The sequence below is a fragment of the Mixophyes fleayi genome, chromosome 2 (genome assembly GCF_038048845.1).
Source record: "Mixophyes fleayi isolate aMixFle1 chromosome 2, aMixFle1.hap1, whole genome shotgun sequence".
Classification (NCBI taxonomy): domain Eukaryota; kingdom Metazoa; phylum Chordata; class Amphibia; order Anura; family Limnodynastidae; genus Mixophyes; species Mixophyes fleayi.
The window spans coordinates 2,435,677-2,454,279 of record NC_134403.1 but is presented as its reverse complement, the minus strand read 5'-3'; the positions used below and the strand labels follow the sequence as shown (position 1 = coordinate 2,454,279).

The window sequence follows — 18,603 nt, the reverse complement described above, 5'->3', positions numbered from 1 at the left end:
ACTTCAGATCGCTACAGCTCTTCCTGCCGATACTGTATTACAGTTTCTAGTCTACTGCTTGATATTATCTGGGTTTAGTTTTCTCTATTTCCTTCTATTGCATAAGACAAGGGGCAACTGAGAAACAGTGAACATATCTATGGAAAATAGAGGCTGCTATAGGTGAAGGCTGGAACTTCAGTTCTATAGGTTTATATAACGGCTGGTGTCACATTGCAGACACTTTTTGAGTAATTCTTCTCTCTCTTGTTGCTCGGATTCTATGTAGGTGAAATTAAGTCTTTACTCCAGATATTCTCTTTCCTTGAGTGCATCTGAGAGATTTAGCTTGTCTAGCAATCATTTATTTTACAGAACAGTTTCTCCTAAGTCTGTATAATCGGTCTTCTTGAATGATATTAACCCAAGCACGGTTATGGTTACTTCTGTGATGGAGGACGTTACAGAATGTTTCAGTCCTTATTTGACCATCATATACTTGTAGGGTGATATCAAAGAAAGAAATGTTGGACTTATCGTGAGTGATAGGAAATATTAAAGTATAAAAAATATTATTAAGGAGTTATTGAGTGTCAGCCCCCATCCCAAATTAAAAAAAGCTAATTTGAATGGATGTATGTGATTAAAATCCAGCAATCATAGGAATTTAATTTAGTTTAATTCCTGCATTATTGCATATTTTGTTGTTGCTGGTGTTGGGACTGGCACTTTTCTTACTGTTTCCTGCATTGTATGTGTTGTACCTGCCTTGGTGCATCTGGCATTGGTTTTATCCACTAAAATTACAGTTTAAATTATTTAGCAGTTTTTAAAAAGCATAGACATGCCATGTACGTGTGTCTTAAAACAAGTTTGGTATATAAATGTGTAGACCAACTAAAATATGTATTTAAATGTTTGAGTTTATTTATGTTTTTTATTTTATTTTCTTTTTGCTTAATATGTTTCTCCTCACCAGTTGCAGAGATGCCATTTTGTCTAATAACCTTTTTAATTATTATATCAGGTATTTGAAGCCTCATTGATATTGAAGGTCATTTATTACATGCAGACTGGTGTCTAAATTCTCTTTTGTGGCATCAGATGTCTCGATTTATGCAAGTGCAGCTAATTTTTCACCAAAGCACATGAGTTTTCTGTCCAAGATGGCGCAGGAGATGCAAAAATTTGTGCCAGGCAATGGGACGTTTTGGCCATCCGAACCCCCATGTGCCAAATGTCTGCAAACCTGTGTGTATAGTTGAATATCTAGCTTCATTTACACTAGAGTTGTGCGCAGACCCCCATGTTTTGGTTTTGGTTCTAAAACCATCTTCATGTTTTGGTCTCATCAAAATTCTTCATGTGTTTTGGTTTTGGATCTGGATTTAATCAAAATTGTGAACAATGGATACATTCATGTAATTTTGAGCTGTTCTTGTTTCTACTGCTTGCAATCCAAATCGTCTTGTAACCCATGTCCAAATAAATTGTAATTCCAAATAAGGTCTATGAAGATGTCCAAAAATAAGTTGTAATTCAACAAAGTCCATGCTTGAAAATGTCTTCTGTTCTTCTGGTCAAAAATACTCTATTTTGTAGATCCATCTGGAACTTGCTTGAGTAAAAAAATAAACCCAGTATACAGATGACGTTACTATGCTTGTGTATAACACAAGGAACATGACGCAAATGAGAATAACAGAGCTGCAAGCTCTATTTATAATATAAGGGGCTTTCTGTCAGATCTTCGTTGAGGTAGCAGAACTAATTTAGCATCCTTAGAAATTCTACTCCTTCGTCAAAATTCTTGTCCCATGGGCCAATACCTCATTCAGTATCAAAAATACTGGATTCTAATCTGTAAAGGAGAAGCCAGATTAGAAGTAGTTCATACCTCTCCACAAAAAATTGATCATGTTCTTCCAATCACTCTTGAATATGCTCAGAGAACTAAAAACTTATCAGCTCTTCTTGATTCTGGTGCCGCTGGAAACTTCATTACTGCCACAGAGGTTCAAGATTTGTGGCTACCCATGAAGCCATTACCCTGACCGCTCTACAACCTGGCAGCAGATGGAAGTCACAACTCCGATAGTATTATCACCCACCAGGCTGACCCTTTCATAATTAGTGTGGAGGCTCTGCCCTCAGAATTGCTAGAATTTCTCATCATTCCCATAATTTCATATTCTACTGGCTTTTAAATGGACCCTGAGAAGCTCAAGGCGATTCTCAACTGGCCTCTTCCAACCAATCTCAAGGTGTTTCAGTGCTTTCTGGGCTTTGCAAACAATGACAGGAAATTCATTACAAATTTTTCCCCTCATGTGACTCCCTTCACAGCCCTTACCAAGAAGGGCTCTTATTCCTTCAATTGGTCCAAAAAAGCAGGATTCTATTTCATCAAACACCTTTTTATTTCTGCTCCAGTTCTGCACCAGTCTGATATGTCCCGACCTTTTATCTTGGAAGTTTATGCCTCTGCAGTATGTGTAAGTGCTGTTTTATCTCAGAATTTTGAAGATGGATATCTTCATCCCTGTGGCTAATTTTCTCGCAAATTTCTGCAGGCAGAGAAAAACGACTCTATAGGGGATCAAGAATTATTAGCTATTAAGTTGGCTTTGGAGGTATGCAGACATTTGTTGGAAGGCGCCAAACATCCCATCTCTGTCATCACAAGTCATAAATACCTTCTGTATCTAAAGTCAACTCAGTGTCTCAATCCAAGGCAAGCTAGATGGGCCTTGTTATTTTCCAGGCTTGACTTCAAGGTAACCTACCAGCCAGGATCACAGAATTCTAAGGTTGATTCCCTTTTCTTGTTCTATTGTTCATGATGAGGATCTTTGCCTCGCTAAAAAAAGTCTGATCATTCATCCTCTGTCCTTTTCTAACACCAATATTGATCCTACTCCTTTTCCATGGAAATTTTTTTTAAGCCCCAGCAATTCACAAGAAATTACTTCAATGGGAGCTTCCCGATTCTCCAGACATACTGGAGTTGAAAATTTGTTTAAATATCCAATTGGTGGCCTACTCTCAAGCAGGTCATCCAAGAATTCATAGTTTCCTGTTCCAAGTGTACCCAGCATAAAATATCTCCTCAGACACCTGCCGACCGACTTCAACCATTGTCTATTCCTCACCATCCTTGGGTTCATCTATCTATTGACTTCATTACTGATCTACCAGTTTCTAAAGGGTTCAACATCATCTTGGTTGCATTGACAGATTCCCCAAGATGGCCCATTTTATTCCGCTCACTGGTCTACACTCTGCTCCAAAACTGGCTCAATTGCTTATTCTGGAGATTTTCAGACTCCATGACTTGCCTTCAGAAATAATCTCCGATTGGAGGATTCAGTTCATGGCCAAATTCTGGAGGTGTTTGTGTTTAGTTCTCCAAACTAAGCTTAAGTTCTTGTCTGTGTATCACCCCCAAACAAACCAAAGGGTGAATCAGGACTTAGAAAGTTTTCTTTGCTTGTTTGTCTCATCTTCACAAGACAACTGGAACAAACTTTTACCCTGTGCAGAATTCTCCTACAATGATTAGTACCACACCTCCTCTGGGTCTACACCCTTTTCATGGTATATGGTCTTCATCCTAGAATACCTGAGTTCCAGCCCGTTCGTTCTGTCATTGTACCTGCTGCTGATAATACTTTACTTCAGTTCACTAAAATATGGAAGGAGATTCGTTCTTCTCTGTTAAAGGCTTCCTCCAATTACAACAAATTTGCTGTTCCAAACTCCTTCCATATATCCTTGTTGAAGCCATTGGTTTGGAATAGGTTTCATTCTGCACTCCCTAAGACTACTAAAATCCAAACTCAACGTGGAGTCGAGTAAAAAGTAGAAAGGATACTCGATTCAGGAATTCATCATGGTTGACTTCAGTATCTTATTGATTGGAGAGGTTGAGGCCCAGTAGACTGACCCTGGATTAAAGCCACTAATGTACATGCTCCACACTTGGTCCGTATCTTCCATGCAAAATCTTCTTTAAAGCCCAAGAGGTGTCTAGTTTCCACCCACAAGAAGGAGGATACTATCACGCACAAGTCTCTCAGATCCCATTGCTTACCCCTTTGCTGTCTTTCTAAGCTATCCCTGCAGTCCAAATGCTCTGCTGGTCTCAGATCTATCTGCAGGATTCTGCCCAGTGTGCCTCCACTCCGGAGACACACTGGGCAGTGTTAGGGTTAGGGATAGAGTTAGGGATAGGGAGCGAATTAGGGATAGAGTTAGGGATATTTTTGTAAAACTAAAAACACTGTCTGCATTTGAATGTTAAATAGGACAAGAGGGAATTGTCCTTAGACCCACCCATCCACCCACATGTTAGAAACAACATGCATCGTTTAACAAACTAAGCACTTCAGCCACAGGTAGTGCCACTTTTGTGGCTGAAGTGCTTGATTTGTTTGGACCCCCACAAAAGATAACATTTTAGTTGTTGGTTGATGAACTGGAGAATAGATAGGGATTTAACAAATTACCAGTGAGCATTTGGCAAACAGTGGTCATCTTCCTCTATGCTGACCATGTCACCACTATCATAATTATCCTCATCCCTGATGTCAAGAACATCATCACACAATATTAGTTAATCCCCACTGTAATCAAGTGTTTCAGATTTTTTTTGTAATTGGTGGCAAGAACATTTTTTGTCATACAATTTGTAGATCATTTTGATGAACAACAGTTTTTCTAAATTATTCAGAAGTAATTTCCTCCGATGATCCTGACTGTGCTACACATTCTTTCTGAGTACACACTGAAAGTGGGCAGACCATAGCTAGTTTGCACAATGGGCTCCAAATTGCCTTTTCTTGACCCCAGAATTCAAAGGGACTGGTCTGAGATGCTAATTTCTACATTATCATTAAAGTAATCTTACACCATTCTACTCCTATATTGTGCATCAGATTGATACATTGTTGAGGTGTCAATATATTTGGACACTTTGTTTAAGCCTGACATAATAACCTTTCACATTGGTGTGCTGTGTTGACTTATCATCCGTGTGACTGTTAGAAAAGGGAAATTATCATTTGTAGGAGAAGCTGAAGCAGGAGACTTGTGCAACTTAAGCCGACGACTTGCTCTCATTGAACTGTTTACATGTCTGAAGATTTGTGTCAACTGGAAATGAAGACATTATAAATAACTTAAACCTAGGAACAAGCATGGTTGCCAAAAGGTGGTGATCCGATTTCAAGATGCTGCAAACCCTTGGGTCCTTGGAAAGTGAATAAAGAACTTGATCTACAAGGTCCACAAGCTTTGAAGAATCATTAAGTTTCGTGCCCTCCTTCAGCTTCTCCAGCTGGTTTGATTGGCTGGCAGTTTCTGAACTCATCTCATTTGTTACAATTTCAAATGTTTTGAGTAGTTTGCATTAAACAGAAAGGATTCTCCAGTGTGCTGGAATAAGGCATCATGTTCACCTTTTCCCTATCTCATGGCTTGATGTGTAGGTCTTCATGGCTTGTTGATGCACCTCTAGTCACTGAAGCATATAAAGTGTGGAATTCCACCTTGTTACTTACCTCTTGCTTCAGTCGGTGCCATAGCAGATGATAACTTTTTTGCAGCTGCTGCAATGTTCTACATGCTGTCTCTGAATATAGAAATGCCGAGAAATTTTACAGGCCACGGATATCATCTCATACAATGACCTCTTATTTTTTAAGAAATTCTGTACCACCAAGTTTATTGTGTGTGTAAAGCATGTACGTGTTGAAATTCACACAGTCATAATGCACACAGTGTTCGCTCCATTACTGGCATTGAGAAATCCTGAGGAGAGTCTTAGCGGGGTGAGATTTTGCTATCACATTCCTAATTTTCCCAACAGATTGACACTGGCAAGTCTCTTTGTGAAACCAGAGATACAGAGAGTAGCTTGCCTGTGAATGACCTGGCATTGAGTGCCAGCACTACTATGCTAAAACGATGAGTAGGATGATAATGAAGCTACCAATGCTGCTGCTGATGGTAGTACTCCTTCCCAGTGGGCTATCATAGTTATGTAGTTTTTTGTTTGACCAGTAAAGCTTGCCATCATATCCGTAGTTAAGTAGCATTTTCTAGAGACTGAATCACTTTTTGTTTAACCTCCCAGTAGACTTGAGGAATTGCTGTTCAGAGAAATCGAGTTGGAATTTGTTAGTGTGGACACCTGACCTCAACTGATCTGCTAAAACCTGATGCATTGATGATGGAAATCGGATGCACATCCAATGTTAACATAGCTGTCATGGCTTTAGTGATCCTCTGTGCAACAGGATGCTGATGTCATACTTGCAAACACTTGCTTCACAGACAATTGTTATTTAAAACTATGCTTACTCTTCTTTGCCACCTTCTGTATATAAGCTTCACCACCACCAGCAGCAGCAGCCATAGTGTGCATGGATGACTCTTAGGAATCATGGATTCAATTAGGGGGGTCAGATTGCATTTGAAAATTGGATGCTGGATTATGTACTAATAATAGAGAAAGTTCATGATGAAGGTGTTAACACTGGTGAGGATTGCATGAGATGCAGGGGAAGGCTGGGCTGTGGGGCAAGGGAGCATAATGGGCTACCATGGGCTATGTCCCTGGGCCACCTGCATTTTTTTTCCCTTTTTCAATGTTTCTAATTGGTTGCTGAGTCAAGTCTTGCACCCCGGGCTAAAATTTGCCGGCCCTCCCTTGATGAGGTGTCTATCTATTTGACTGCTACCTGATTCTGGGCTGCTTGTTGCTATACACAAGTTTCCACCTTTTGAAGAAGTACTTGAATGGACATAACAGGAAGGAGCTGCTTAGATGATCAACGTTCCTACCTCTGCTTATTGTGGCATCACAAAGGCTACAGATGCCTTGAAAAATGTTGTCTGGGTTGGGATAAAAATATTTCCACACACCAGAGTTGCTTTTTTGGTCTTATACCCTAGCATGTCAATGCACTTATCACGGCATAAGGTGGCACCACTGGTGGCTGATTTACTTCAACACCATCGTCATCTTCCTCCTAATTATATTTTTCAATTATAACACATTCATTTTCAGATCTACAATTATAACTGTCATCTTCTTGAACATTTACAAGTTCCAAAGTAGTATCCTCAATTTCTATGTCTAAACTATCTTTGTTGCGACTCATCCTCACATTTTCAAGTGGTTGAGAAAGTTTGGAAGGAGACTGCTCTATAATTACAGTGTCAGAATGTGAAACGTCAGCCTCACATATAACACTCATGGACACCCATTAAATCTCCCCAGGATGCTGTGAGTGCCCAAGTTGCCCTTCAGCCTCATTGTTCTTTTCATGCACTGGTTTGGCTGTTTTGGATGTGACACATCTACACTCTGAGCGAGGTGGTGCGTCAGAAGTTAAGGACGATGCCTGTCCAGGTTGGGCACTCTATTTTGCAATGAGCATTATAATACATGTACCGACAGTAGCAGAAAAAAACATGAACTGTTGGTAGCCCTTGAGGACTGAGTTTGCCCACCACTGACCTAGACCATCAACAGATGTATCTTCAGATCTTCTCCTCCTCGAACACGGACATGCGTATGCCGGATATATGTGCATTTTTTTAAAAAAAAGCACAATACGTTCATTATGCGATCCTTAATAAATCAGGCTCAGAAACTTTGTTTGCATTGTCCTCCATCATCAAGACTATGATGGTCATTTATTACCGGAAACTGGACACAGCTTTGAAGCCGTTATGTGTCGAACATAGTCATTTTTTGCACCAAATTTGGATCTGAAAATGAGTCAAAATGTAATGTCTGGTGAAATGTCGGATCTCGCGAGTTTTGGATCAATATCTACTATATATAGCGCTCCCCCTGGTTCTCATCTGCCATTTTAGAAGTAATAGCATGTGGGAAGGAGGTTGACTGCAATGTTATATTAAAATGACTTGGAGAGGGTTGGACAGGGTGAAAGAGGCCATTTATATAGCAATAGCTGTGATTTTAATGCAGTTTAATTAGAGATCAGTCTGCTACAATTGTGTACTGATCGATTGGATGTCAGAGAGTGAAAAGCAGACAAGCAGTGGCTACATGTTGATGTTATTGTATATTATAGTATATACAGTATAGACATCTGAACTATTTAGTGAAGAAAAGCAGGGTACTCTTTGACTCTGAGCAGCACACCCCAAAAAAAGTATTGCTTTTAAAATCCCAATTGTTTCAATCTGAAAGCAGCTGTGTGAGGGGCAGTATCAGCGACATCTTTAGTAGTAAGCAGAGGAAAAACAGTGTGTGACTCTGAGAAGCACACAACCTAAAAAAAATATGAATATTTATTTTTAAGAACCAAGGGCCTGATTCATTAAGGATCTTAACTTGAGAAACTTCTTATTTCAGTCTCCTGAACAAAACCATGTTACAATGCAAGGGGTGCAAATGAGTGTTCTGTTTTGCACATAAGTTAAATACTGACTGTTTTTTCATGTAACACACAAATACTTGATAGCTTATTTCTACACTGAAATTTAAAGTTGATATTTGTGTGCTACATGAAAAAACAGTCAGTATTTAACTTATGTGCAAAACAGATTACTAATTTGCGCCCCTTGCATTGCAACATGGTCATTTAGTCGTTAATGACAAAAAATTTAAAAAGAAAAAAAGTGGTGTTTTTTTTATTTCCCCCCATAAAATAGACTTATCAGGATGTTATGAATGTCTACTGTACATAAGTTGATATGTGTGCACCCCTTGCATTGTAACATGGTTTTGTGAAGGAGTCTTAAATAAGAAGTTTCTCAAGTTAAGATCCTTAATGAATCAGGCACCAATTGTCTAAATTTGAATTATATTGTGGAGCAGTGCCAGAAGAATTTACAAATAATGATAATAACAACTTTTTACTACATTAATTATATTAAAGTGAGTTGTTAGTGACGATAGAGAGCAATGTGTATTTGTATGGGCAGATCTAACACAATTAGAGAAAAATCCCAAAGTTCATCTCTGGTGTAATTACTGTTATCTCTACATCTGTCTGTAGGGAATTTACCTCCTCTGGGGTTTGGCTGAGTCTTCTCACTGTGAGTATAAATATATGGAGCCTATATATGACTGAACGCTCCATCTGCAGAGACCCCGGCATGTCAGGTACAGTATGGAAGTCATTATAATTGGTGTTAGGTTGTGTCAGAGCAGCTCAGGTACATTCAGTGTCAGCAGAACATTCACACTTACTGTTACTATTTATTAGTCTATATCGTAAGCGATTATTTGTGCATAAAAATAATCATTGAATATAAGGGTCTAAATTAAATTATGAAAAGTTCCCCAACATCAAAAATGTTGTTTTTACTGGGAGGGGTCATATGTAATATGCAGCTTATTTGGTTTAACGGGGATTTGCAAAAGAAAGATGAAACATTGTTATTCATTAGCTTCTAATAAAATTGAAATAGGGTCAGTGTTATATGAATGCAGTAAGAGGGTGAATGTAATGTAAGAAGAGACCATCATCTGATATTTTGACTGATTAAACAAATCTATATTTCCATCATATCCATAATAGCAGATTACCTGTTTTATTTGTTTAATTCCAAATAATTGTTATCGTTCTTTCATGTCTGTTCTCTATAACATTAGAACCATTGTAGCTAAATAAAATAAAACATTTGATGCTCTTATCTTACACAACCTCTTTTGCCCTCTTAACATCTGACTTTGAATAACTGACACCAGACGTAATTGTGGCAAAATAAAGGATTTTTTGGGTGACAAAATTCTATATGATTGAAGATAAAACATCAAGTAGTGCGGAAAGCCTCAAACCAGAAATCCCAACGCAGTTCAAATACCCTTTGTATATCAAACAACAAGTGTAACATTTTCACCCAAGCACAAATATCATCTTTCACCATCAACAGAGATCAATTATCCCGGACAATCCAGAAGCCGCAGCCCCTCTGGGCTCAGAGGAGCACAACCATAAGCCAACCCACAAGGGCGGTACTTGCACAAGAACTATAGCCGACTCTTCGAAGGGAAACGGGTTCAGAATGTCCCAAACCAATGTGATGTGCATCCACCAAGCATTGGCCACTAACTGCGCAGTGTTTTCTGACAGCAAAATACAACTGTCCAGGACCTCCAGAGTAACAAAAGCCATACTAGGCCAGGAACCGACAGACAAAATTGGCACAAAAATAGAAACCGTCACAAAAAACGGTGGTACTGATTAGTCAGTTTCAAGTGCCCCCTACCATTCCTGTTGTTATGCTTCTAATTTAAGGAGGCTCCGGCTGTGCAATGTTCTTTAGAAACCTTACAACATTCTGCAACAGATGTCTCCTTAAATTAGAAGCATAATAACAGGAATGGTAGTGGGCTGCTTGAAACTGTTGTCATTGTACACTGCCGGGATGTTCATTTGTCTGAACATGTTCAAGTCTCCCTGTCAGTATTATGAGGCTGTTGTGCATCACACCTTTGCTTTTATTATGTCAGCCTTTTCCATATGGGCGTTTGAAGCATTGGAATAAGATACCTAAACCCACAAAAATTCCAGGTGTTGAAGATCCATCCAGATCAGGGAGGGAGGGTGTGTGGGCAACGTTCTTGACCCTAGAGGCAGATTTCTGCTCCAACCATCACCCTTCACCCTCCCCAGTGAAGCACCAATGGGTGTTCCCCGTCCCCTGCTAGATTTTAACCCTTAGAGAGGTGCACTGTAGCTATGAGCACAACCTCAGCTTTTACTTTCCCTTGTGCTTAATTCAGCCCTCAGTTCTTATTACTGTTCTCACAGACTGGATGCTAATCTAATTCAGGTATACTTATAATACAGTCATGGCCAAAAGTTTTGACAATGACACAAGTATTGTTTTTCACAAAGTTTGCTGCTTCAGTGTTTTTAGACCTTTTTGTCAGATGTTGCTATGGTATACTGAAGTAACATTACAAGCATTTCATAAGTGTCAGAGGATTTCATTGACAATTACATTAAGTTTATGCAAAGAGTCAATATTTTCAGTGTTGACCCTTCTTTTGGAAGACCTCTACAATTTGCCCTGGCATGCTGTCAATCAACTTCTGGGCCACATACTGACTGATGGCCACCCATTCTTGCCTAATGAAGGCTTGGAGTTTGACAGAATTTGTGGGTTTTTGTTTGTCCATCCGTCTCTTGAGGATTGACCACAAGTTCTCAATGGGATTAAGATCTGGGGAGTTTACTGGCCATGAACCCAAAATTTTGATGTTTATCTCCCCAAGCCACTTAGTTATCACTTTTGCCTTTTATGGCAAGGTGCTCATTCATGCTGGAAAAGGCATTGTTCATCACCAAACTGTTCTTGGATGGTTGGGAGAAGTTGTTCTTGATGATGTTTTGGTTCCATTCTTTATTCATGGCTGTGTTCTTAGGCAAATTTTTAACCTCACTACCATTATTAAAAGCAAGGTGCTTCCTTATTTGTGTTTATAAGGGTTTCAGGAGCATAGATAGATCAGGTGACAGTGCAGGAGAGAGGTGAATTTGTGTAATGGAGTGTTGAAAAAGAGATTTATTTATTTTTTGGGTTATTTAATTTAGCTGCCCTTGTTTGTCCTATATTCTGTGTATTAATTAATTTTTGTTTTTGGTGAGTTTATTTGTTTTTTGTTTGTCTTTTACCTGTGTGTTTGTCTGTCAGGATGGTGACAGGAAGGAGAGGTGAGGAGGTTAGGGACAGTGGGGAGGTGGACAGAGAGGAGAAGGAGGAAGAGTCTGGCCCATCTGTTGGGAAAACAAAGTCCGAGCACAATTTGCTCCTCAGTTTTGCTGAGAATTGTGCCCTCACACACAATAGTGCCTGTGTATGAGCACATTTTGGGGGCCCAAGATGCAAAGACCACGTTTTCACACAAAAAGCAGCTATGGTCACAATTGTGTGATGCGTTGGGCCAAATTAAGTGTTCAATTGAAAAATGCCACAAACGCATCAGTGACATTAAACGCAGAGTCAAAGAAAAGATGGCCGAGGACAGAAGAGCAGCTGCAGGACTGGAGGTGGACCTGCCCTGGTGACATTATACACGTCATATAATGAGGAGTTTAACCAGCTCATCCCAATTGAGCTCCTCGAGGGGATTAACATGTGGGACACCGACAGACCTCTGTCACAACCTGAGGCTGGTGAGTAATATATAAATTTATTTATTTTTTTCCTTTATGGTCAAACAAAAATCCAGCATCAGGTAAAAGTAAGATTTCTCTGCACATTGAAAGTCCTTGTCTGAAATTGGTTATCTAATGTACTAATGACATTTTGTGTTTTTCTTTTTAATATAAACCAGCCAAAGATAATAATTTGAGACATGTCCAATTCTCTAATTCACAAAGTCCATCAGCATCAGGCGTCAGGACGAAGGATGATGACTCCTTGGAAGGTAAATACACCTATATTATCATTGTATTATGTGTAAACACTATTTTCTTTAATTTTCAGGTATATGTAACATCTGGCAAATGTAATTTCTCCTGTTAATGATCAGTATTTTTTTTTTTTTACATTTCAAAGGAACATCACAAGCCCATGAATCAAGTGGCACAATTAGGGACACAGACGATATTGAGGCACCTGATATCCAAGGTGACGTTTCTGTGACCCTGGAAACTGTGTCGGATGTCACTGAAGTGCCGCAGTGCTAAGTCTGCACCACCAGCCTCTCCGCAAATTTCCCACCAAACCAAGGACAACAGCCATCTGTCCATAATTTGGCATAAACTGTATGTAATTTAGTCAGGTGCAGGCTGATTTGGTTGTCTTCCACCAAGACTCTCTCAAAGGGATCCAAAGGCAGCTTATCAGAAGCTTTCTCTATTTGCAGAACATTTAGGACAATCAAATGCGATTGTGCAGCACTATGGAAAGGATCGAACACTTGAGTAAACAATCTGACTGGGGCAGTCTGAGAGTTGTCCTTTAATGGCTATTTGTGGGCAAATAATGGCAGAGCTACCAGTGCCCCCATCCTTAGGTGGTTGCAGCCAGACCACTACCCCAGCCACCTCATTGCCCAGTACTCCAGTGTGTAACAATGGGAGGATCTGGGGTGGCAACGGGCATCCACCAGCCGACCCAAGTCTCCTCAGCCTGCTGCCAAAAATATAATAAACAATTTAACGTTTTTTCTCACACATATAAGCAAACTGCCTTTTTTCCTTTCTGCAAAACAGACAATTGTATTCATTATGTTGTTTTATATTTAGTTAGAAAATAAATAATTTCTTTGTGCACAGTGGACTTAACAAAGTTGATTATCCTTAAGATGTTTACATAAATTATCTGAGTAAAGTGATAACATTGTTTTTATCTTCCAATGACGCTTAAATGTTTATTTAAAAAAGATACACACACCCTTAAACTTAGGTTATTGGATTATCAAAAATAGTCCTGTGCTTATGATGTTGATAATGATGTTGTTTCTACAAGGTACGGTCTATCACCCCTCTATGACAGCGGTGTCATAAACCAGGATTGACACCCATATCCAGAATCACCTATATATAAACATAAATACATGTAGATGATTTAAGCATCACAAACAACACCAAACACTGAAAAAAGAAAAAAAAGGAGCCTGGTGCTGGGGATGTTCCTCTCTCCCTCTCGGTGCTGACTCCAAAATCAGATGTTGCTCCAAAACACCCAACAAGATTTTTCCTATCAACACCATTTTCAACCACTCTCAGAGTAATGGGCATTTGGGGCCCTTTTTATAGTCGTCATTATCCTGCATATACCAATGGGTGATGTGTGTGTTAGTCATAGCTATAAGGCAGCATGTTGTAGTGCCACAAGGATCTACTTTAAATGGTGACCCTGTCTGGAAATATTAAGTGTTGTCATGTCATGAGAAAACAAATTATTAACCCAGTGGTAATTAAATAGTAAGCAAATGAATAATAAATAAATATAATAAACAATTGTTCATTTCAGACATTTGCACAACTAATTTCTTCCTAAAATAATTTTCCCCTGTAATATTTTAAATAATATTTTGCCCCTCTACAACAAAAATCGTGCTTTACTTAAACTTGCATTGATCCTCCTGTTATATTAACATTGCCCAGCAGTGAAACAGTTACGTGTTTGCCAATCTCGGTTATAGAAAACAACGTGTTGATTCTGGAGATTTTCATTTCAAACTTGGGTGAGTTTGCAAAATTGCAGCTTCATACATTTGCCGATTTGTATAGATTGGCAATATGACGGGACTGCAAGTTGTAGCGGTTTCGGAAATGGCAATTTTGAAAGAAACACTTTAACACTTTACTGGCAATTTTATATCGACTTTAATACATTAACGAGTTTAAACTCACCCGAGAAAATCACTAAAAAAAATCCAAAATCGCAGCTTGATACATAAACCCCCTGGTGTCTATTAGACAAATGGGTGGTACAATATAAGCTAAAGAACAAAGCAGACGGGACAATAATATAATACTTTTGTGCATATAAAGGACTAAGCAGTAAGGGGATAGACACATACTAAGCAATGAGCTCCAATGACCACCAAGAAGGACCATGGGAGATTGGGTGACCTCCACCTGACATGACCTAGCTCCCAATTTAAAAGAAACACAATATTTTTTCATGACCAATCCTACAATAATTCACGAAAAAGGATCCAAATGTTATTTTTACATAAGGCCCAATTAATTTCACTCACTTGGGGAAATCAGTTTCTCTATCCTTTTTATGATAAAGTCCTCAATGTATCCAATTATAGGACAAAAAAGACAAATCATGTACATTCACTCACTCGAGTCACATATTCATATATATTATGATTTACATTTCCTCAGAAAGGCATCCAGCAAATAACTATGGGAGGGTCCATGTAGATACTGAGGCACCCGCTGATGACATGAGACATAGTCTACATCCAGCATCTGAAAGACACCTACAAAGAGTAACAGAATCCATTGGGGTTTCCAGACATCACAGCCAAGGGCTATTATTATTATTATTACCATTTAATCCCACTAATTCCGTAGCACTTTACAGAGAACTCACTCATATCAGTCCCTGCCTCATTGGGGCTCACAGTCTAAATTCCCTAACATACATACACACACACACACACACACACACACAGACAGATCTACACACACACGTAAGATCCAGGATAACACCTTTGCATAATATAAGCAAAACTTGGAAATTTCAATTCGTTTTCTATGATAGATCCATATTCTGAGATTCTGTTTCTTTTGTTTTTGGCAGAAAGTGAGCTTAGCCCTAGTGTGTGTTATTCTATATGACAATTAAAAAAGTGCTGTTTTAGTGAAACCTTTAAGAAAAAAATAAAATTTTGATGTTTTTTTTATCAAACAGGAACCTTTGTTTAATCTCAGATAAATCCCTGATTTGAAGAGAAAGAAGTAACAGATGGAAAATTCAGTCAATGTCAGCACCAGATTGGTTCTCTTGGGACTTGTAGAGATGGAGGAATTAAAACATTTATATTGTGCCCTTTCTATCATTACATATTTATTTATTATACTTTTGAGTATTATTATTATATTTGTGGTTTTGATGGAGCCAAGTCTACATGAACCTATGTACATTCTCATAAGTAATCTCGTCCTCAATGGGATTTTCGGGAGTTCCACATTTTTCCCCAAGCTGATAGTTGACCTGATTACATCATCTAAGACCATCTCTTATGGTAGTTGTATCACTCAGGCTCTGTGTATTACACTCTTTGCTTTTTTTGAAATGAGCACTTTTACCATCATGGCCTATGACCGATATCTGGCCGTCTGTCACCCACTGCACTATGTCACCTTAATGACAAACAAGAAGGTTATAAAACTCATCATTGGATCTTGTGTAACATCCTTCACAGTTGTCCTTATTGCTATTCTGCTAACTTGGAGACTTCCCCTTTGTGGGAATAAAATTACCAATATTGTTTGTGATAATATTTCACTTATTATTCTGTCCTGTTCAGGGTCATCTCTCAGTAATATCTATTCAGCTATTGCGTCAGCTATCTACTTAATTGTCACCAATTCAGTCACTGTTTTTTCCTACCTGCGGATATTAGGTGTCTGTATGAAAATCTCGAAGGACTCACGTCAGAAAGCCGTCCACACCTTGGTGACCCATTTACTCAACTTTTCTGTCTTTTTATTAGGAGTTTTCTTTGTCATAATCAAGTACAGACTGGGAAGTATCACCCTCCCTATAACTGTTCACATCCTACTTACTATTACTCCACTAGTTTTCCCACCTCTTTTTAACACCTTGATATATGGGATTCGGACACATGGCCTGAAAAGAAAAGTCATTCAACATTTGTGGAAAATAAAAGTGAAGTCCAAGTGGATTAAACAACAGCTGTGACCCTTACACACATCTGTCAGAAATGACAATCAGTTAAAGTACTAGATATTGATTGTGAAAACATATTCCCAGCCCACAGAAAAGCTGTGACCCCTGCCCACATCTGAGATAACAATAGATAACAATCATACAAGGTGCTAGATGCTGCATGTGAAAAAATAGTCCCAGCCCAAGTGTATAAGATCAATTATAATATTACCAGGATTTATTTCAGAGAACGTCACTGTGTAGGGAGTCCATATCTACTCACAGTGTTACTAGAATACAACAACTCTGAACACGGGTTAGACCTGTCTCTGATATCCACTCTGTCCGGCAGGAGCTTTGGCCAAGTAAAGTTCTTCTAGAAAACCCTTTAATAATTTTCTCAACATTGAAAATATGATAATTAAAGGAGAACCCCACCACCAGAGAGCTGTATTGCTCAGGAAGAGTTGTTTGTTTTTGTTGTGTGTCCCATGTAAAGAAACACTTATAATCAGTGTTCAACTCAGATTACTCAACTCATCAGCGCACATAATGATCCATACCTAGATGAATTCAGGAGTGAGCAGAGCCGATTTGCGTGCGTTTTAAACCAAATGCAGATTGTGCCTTAAGGAATCATGCCCAGAGTCTCAATCATTCCCGATAATATGTCCCTTCACCATGATAAGAATCAACTGCACAATCACTTTCTCTATAATGTTAAGTCTAAATCTCATCAGTCTTATATCTGTCAGATTATTGTCAGTGTTTTGTTTATATAGTTAAATGACTTGTGTATAATGTATGTTGTTTATATTTTGCTGTGCAAAAATTCTATTGGGCAGTAAAGTATCATAGTAGTTAGCAAGCAGTAAACTCATCTTCAGAAAGCAATTATTCAGAATGTAATAAAAGTAAATAATCACCCTTTTTCCTGATAATGTGATACATAAAGACATGAAGTCAGAGTACCGTCTCTTCCTGCAGTCACTGTGAGGAGTACTAGTAGAGGAGGTGATGAAGAGTTATTGTAGTAAGCAGAGATGAGCGCTGACCCCCATGTTTTGGTTTTATATGTGGTCTTGGTTCTAAAAAACGTTTGTGTTTTAGTTTTGCCAACAATTCATGAATGGTTTTGGGTCTAGATTTAATTAAACATTGTGAAAAATAGGTAAAATATTTTAATTTTGAGCTATTTCTGCTCCTATAGTTCTACTTACATCATTAACACTTTTTCCATTCATTTCCAGTCTATTTTCTAATGATTATTTCACAACTGTCCCAATTGACACCAATTTTTACCAAAGCCTCCAGCAGGGGCCGGCTGGGCTGGGCCACCTGCATTTTTTCCTTTAAAATGATCCTAATAGGCTGCTGAGTTGATTCTTGCTCCCCGGGTTAAAATTTGCCGGCCCCCCCCTGGTCTGCAGCCAACTGTCTTAATCATCATCATCATCATCATTTATTTATATAGCGCCAGCAAATTCCGTAGCGCTTTACAATTGGGAACAAACATTAATAAAACAATACTGGGTAATACAGACAGAGATGTAAGAGAACCCTGCTCACAGCTTACAATCTATAGGACAATGGGAGTTTGAAACACAATGGTATGTGCTACATCATATTGCACAATGGACCAGCTAGAATACAAAGTTAAAAGTAATGAGTGGGCTGTGTGTGTACCAATGTTGGTTAGAGGGTTGGTGTCTTGTGTTAGTTGTGTAGAGGGTGGTAATAGGGGAGATTAAGATAGTGGTTGAGGAATATCATAACCTTGTCTGAAGAGGTGGGTTTTCAGAGAACGCTTGAAGGTTTGAAGACTAGAGGAAATGTTCTTTAGGTGTATGTAACATGATTTAGATATGGAGTTTATGTGGGGAATAAATGATAGTTGTGAGTCAAGGATTACACCTAGGCAGCGAGCTTGCGGGGTGGGATTTATGGTCATGTTATCAACAGAAATAGAAATGTTAGGCAGGAAGCTTCTGTTTTTGGGTGGAAATATTATTAATTCAGTTTTTGAAAGATTGAGTTTGAGTTGGTGAGAAGACATCCAAGATGAAATGGCAGAAAGACAGTCAGTAACGCGAGACAACACAGATGGTGAGAGATCAGGAGAGGATAGATAGATTTGTGTATCATCCGCATAGAGATGATACTGAAATCCAAAGGAGCTTATTAGTTTTCCAAGAGAAGTGGTGTAGATAGAGAATAGCAGAGGACCTAGGACTGAGCCTTGTGGAACTCCAACTGATAAAGGAAGCA

At 38.8% G+C, this 18,603-nt stretch overlaps 1 protein-coding gene across 1 annotated transcript; it reads left to right on the top strand.

The window, feature by feature from the left end:
• The first annotated feature begins 9,041 nt into the window (after positions 1-9,041).
• On the top strand, positions 9,042-17,290 carry LOC142140001 (olfactory receptor 4C6-like). Its single transcript, XM_075197860.1, has 2 exons — positions 9,042-9,124; positions 15,355-17,290. The coding sequence occupies exon 2, from the start codon at positions 15,409-15,411 to the stop codon at positions 16,366-16,368; it is 960 nt and encodes a 319-aa protein (XP_075053961.1). The 5' UTR covers positions 9,042-9,124; positions 15,355-15,408; the 3' UTR covers positions 16,369-17,290.
• The last annotated feature ends 1,313 nt before the right edge of the window (positions 17,291-18,603 follow it).

Coding starts and splice junctions, on each gene's coding strand:
- LOC142140001 (XM_075197860.1), top strand. CDS start 15,409: ATGGAAAATTCAGTCAATGTCAGCACCAGATTGGTTCTCTTGGGACTT.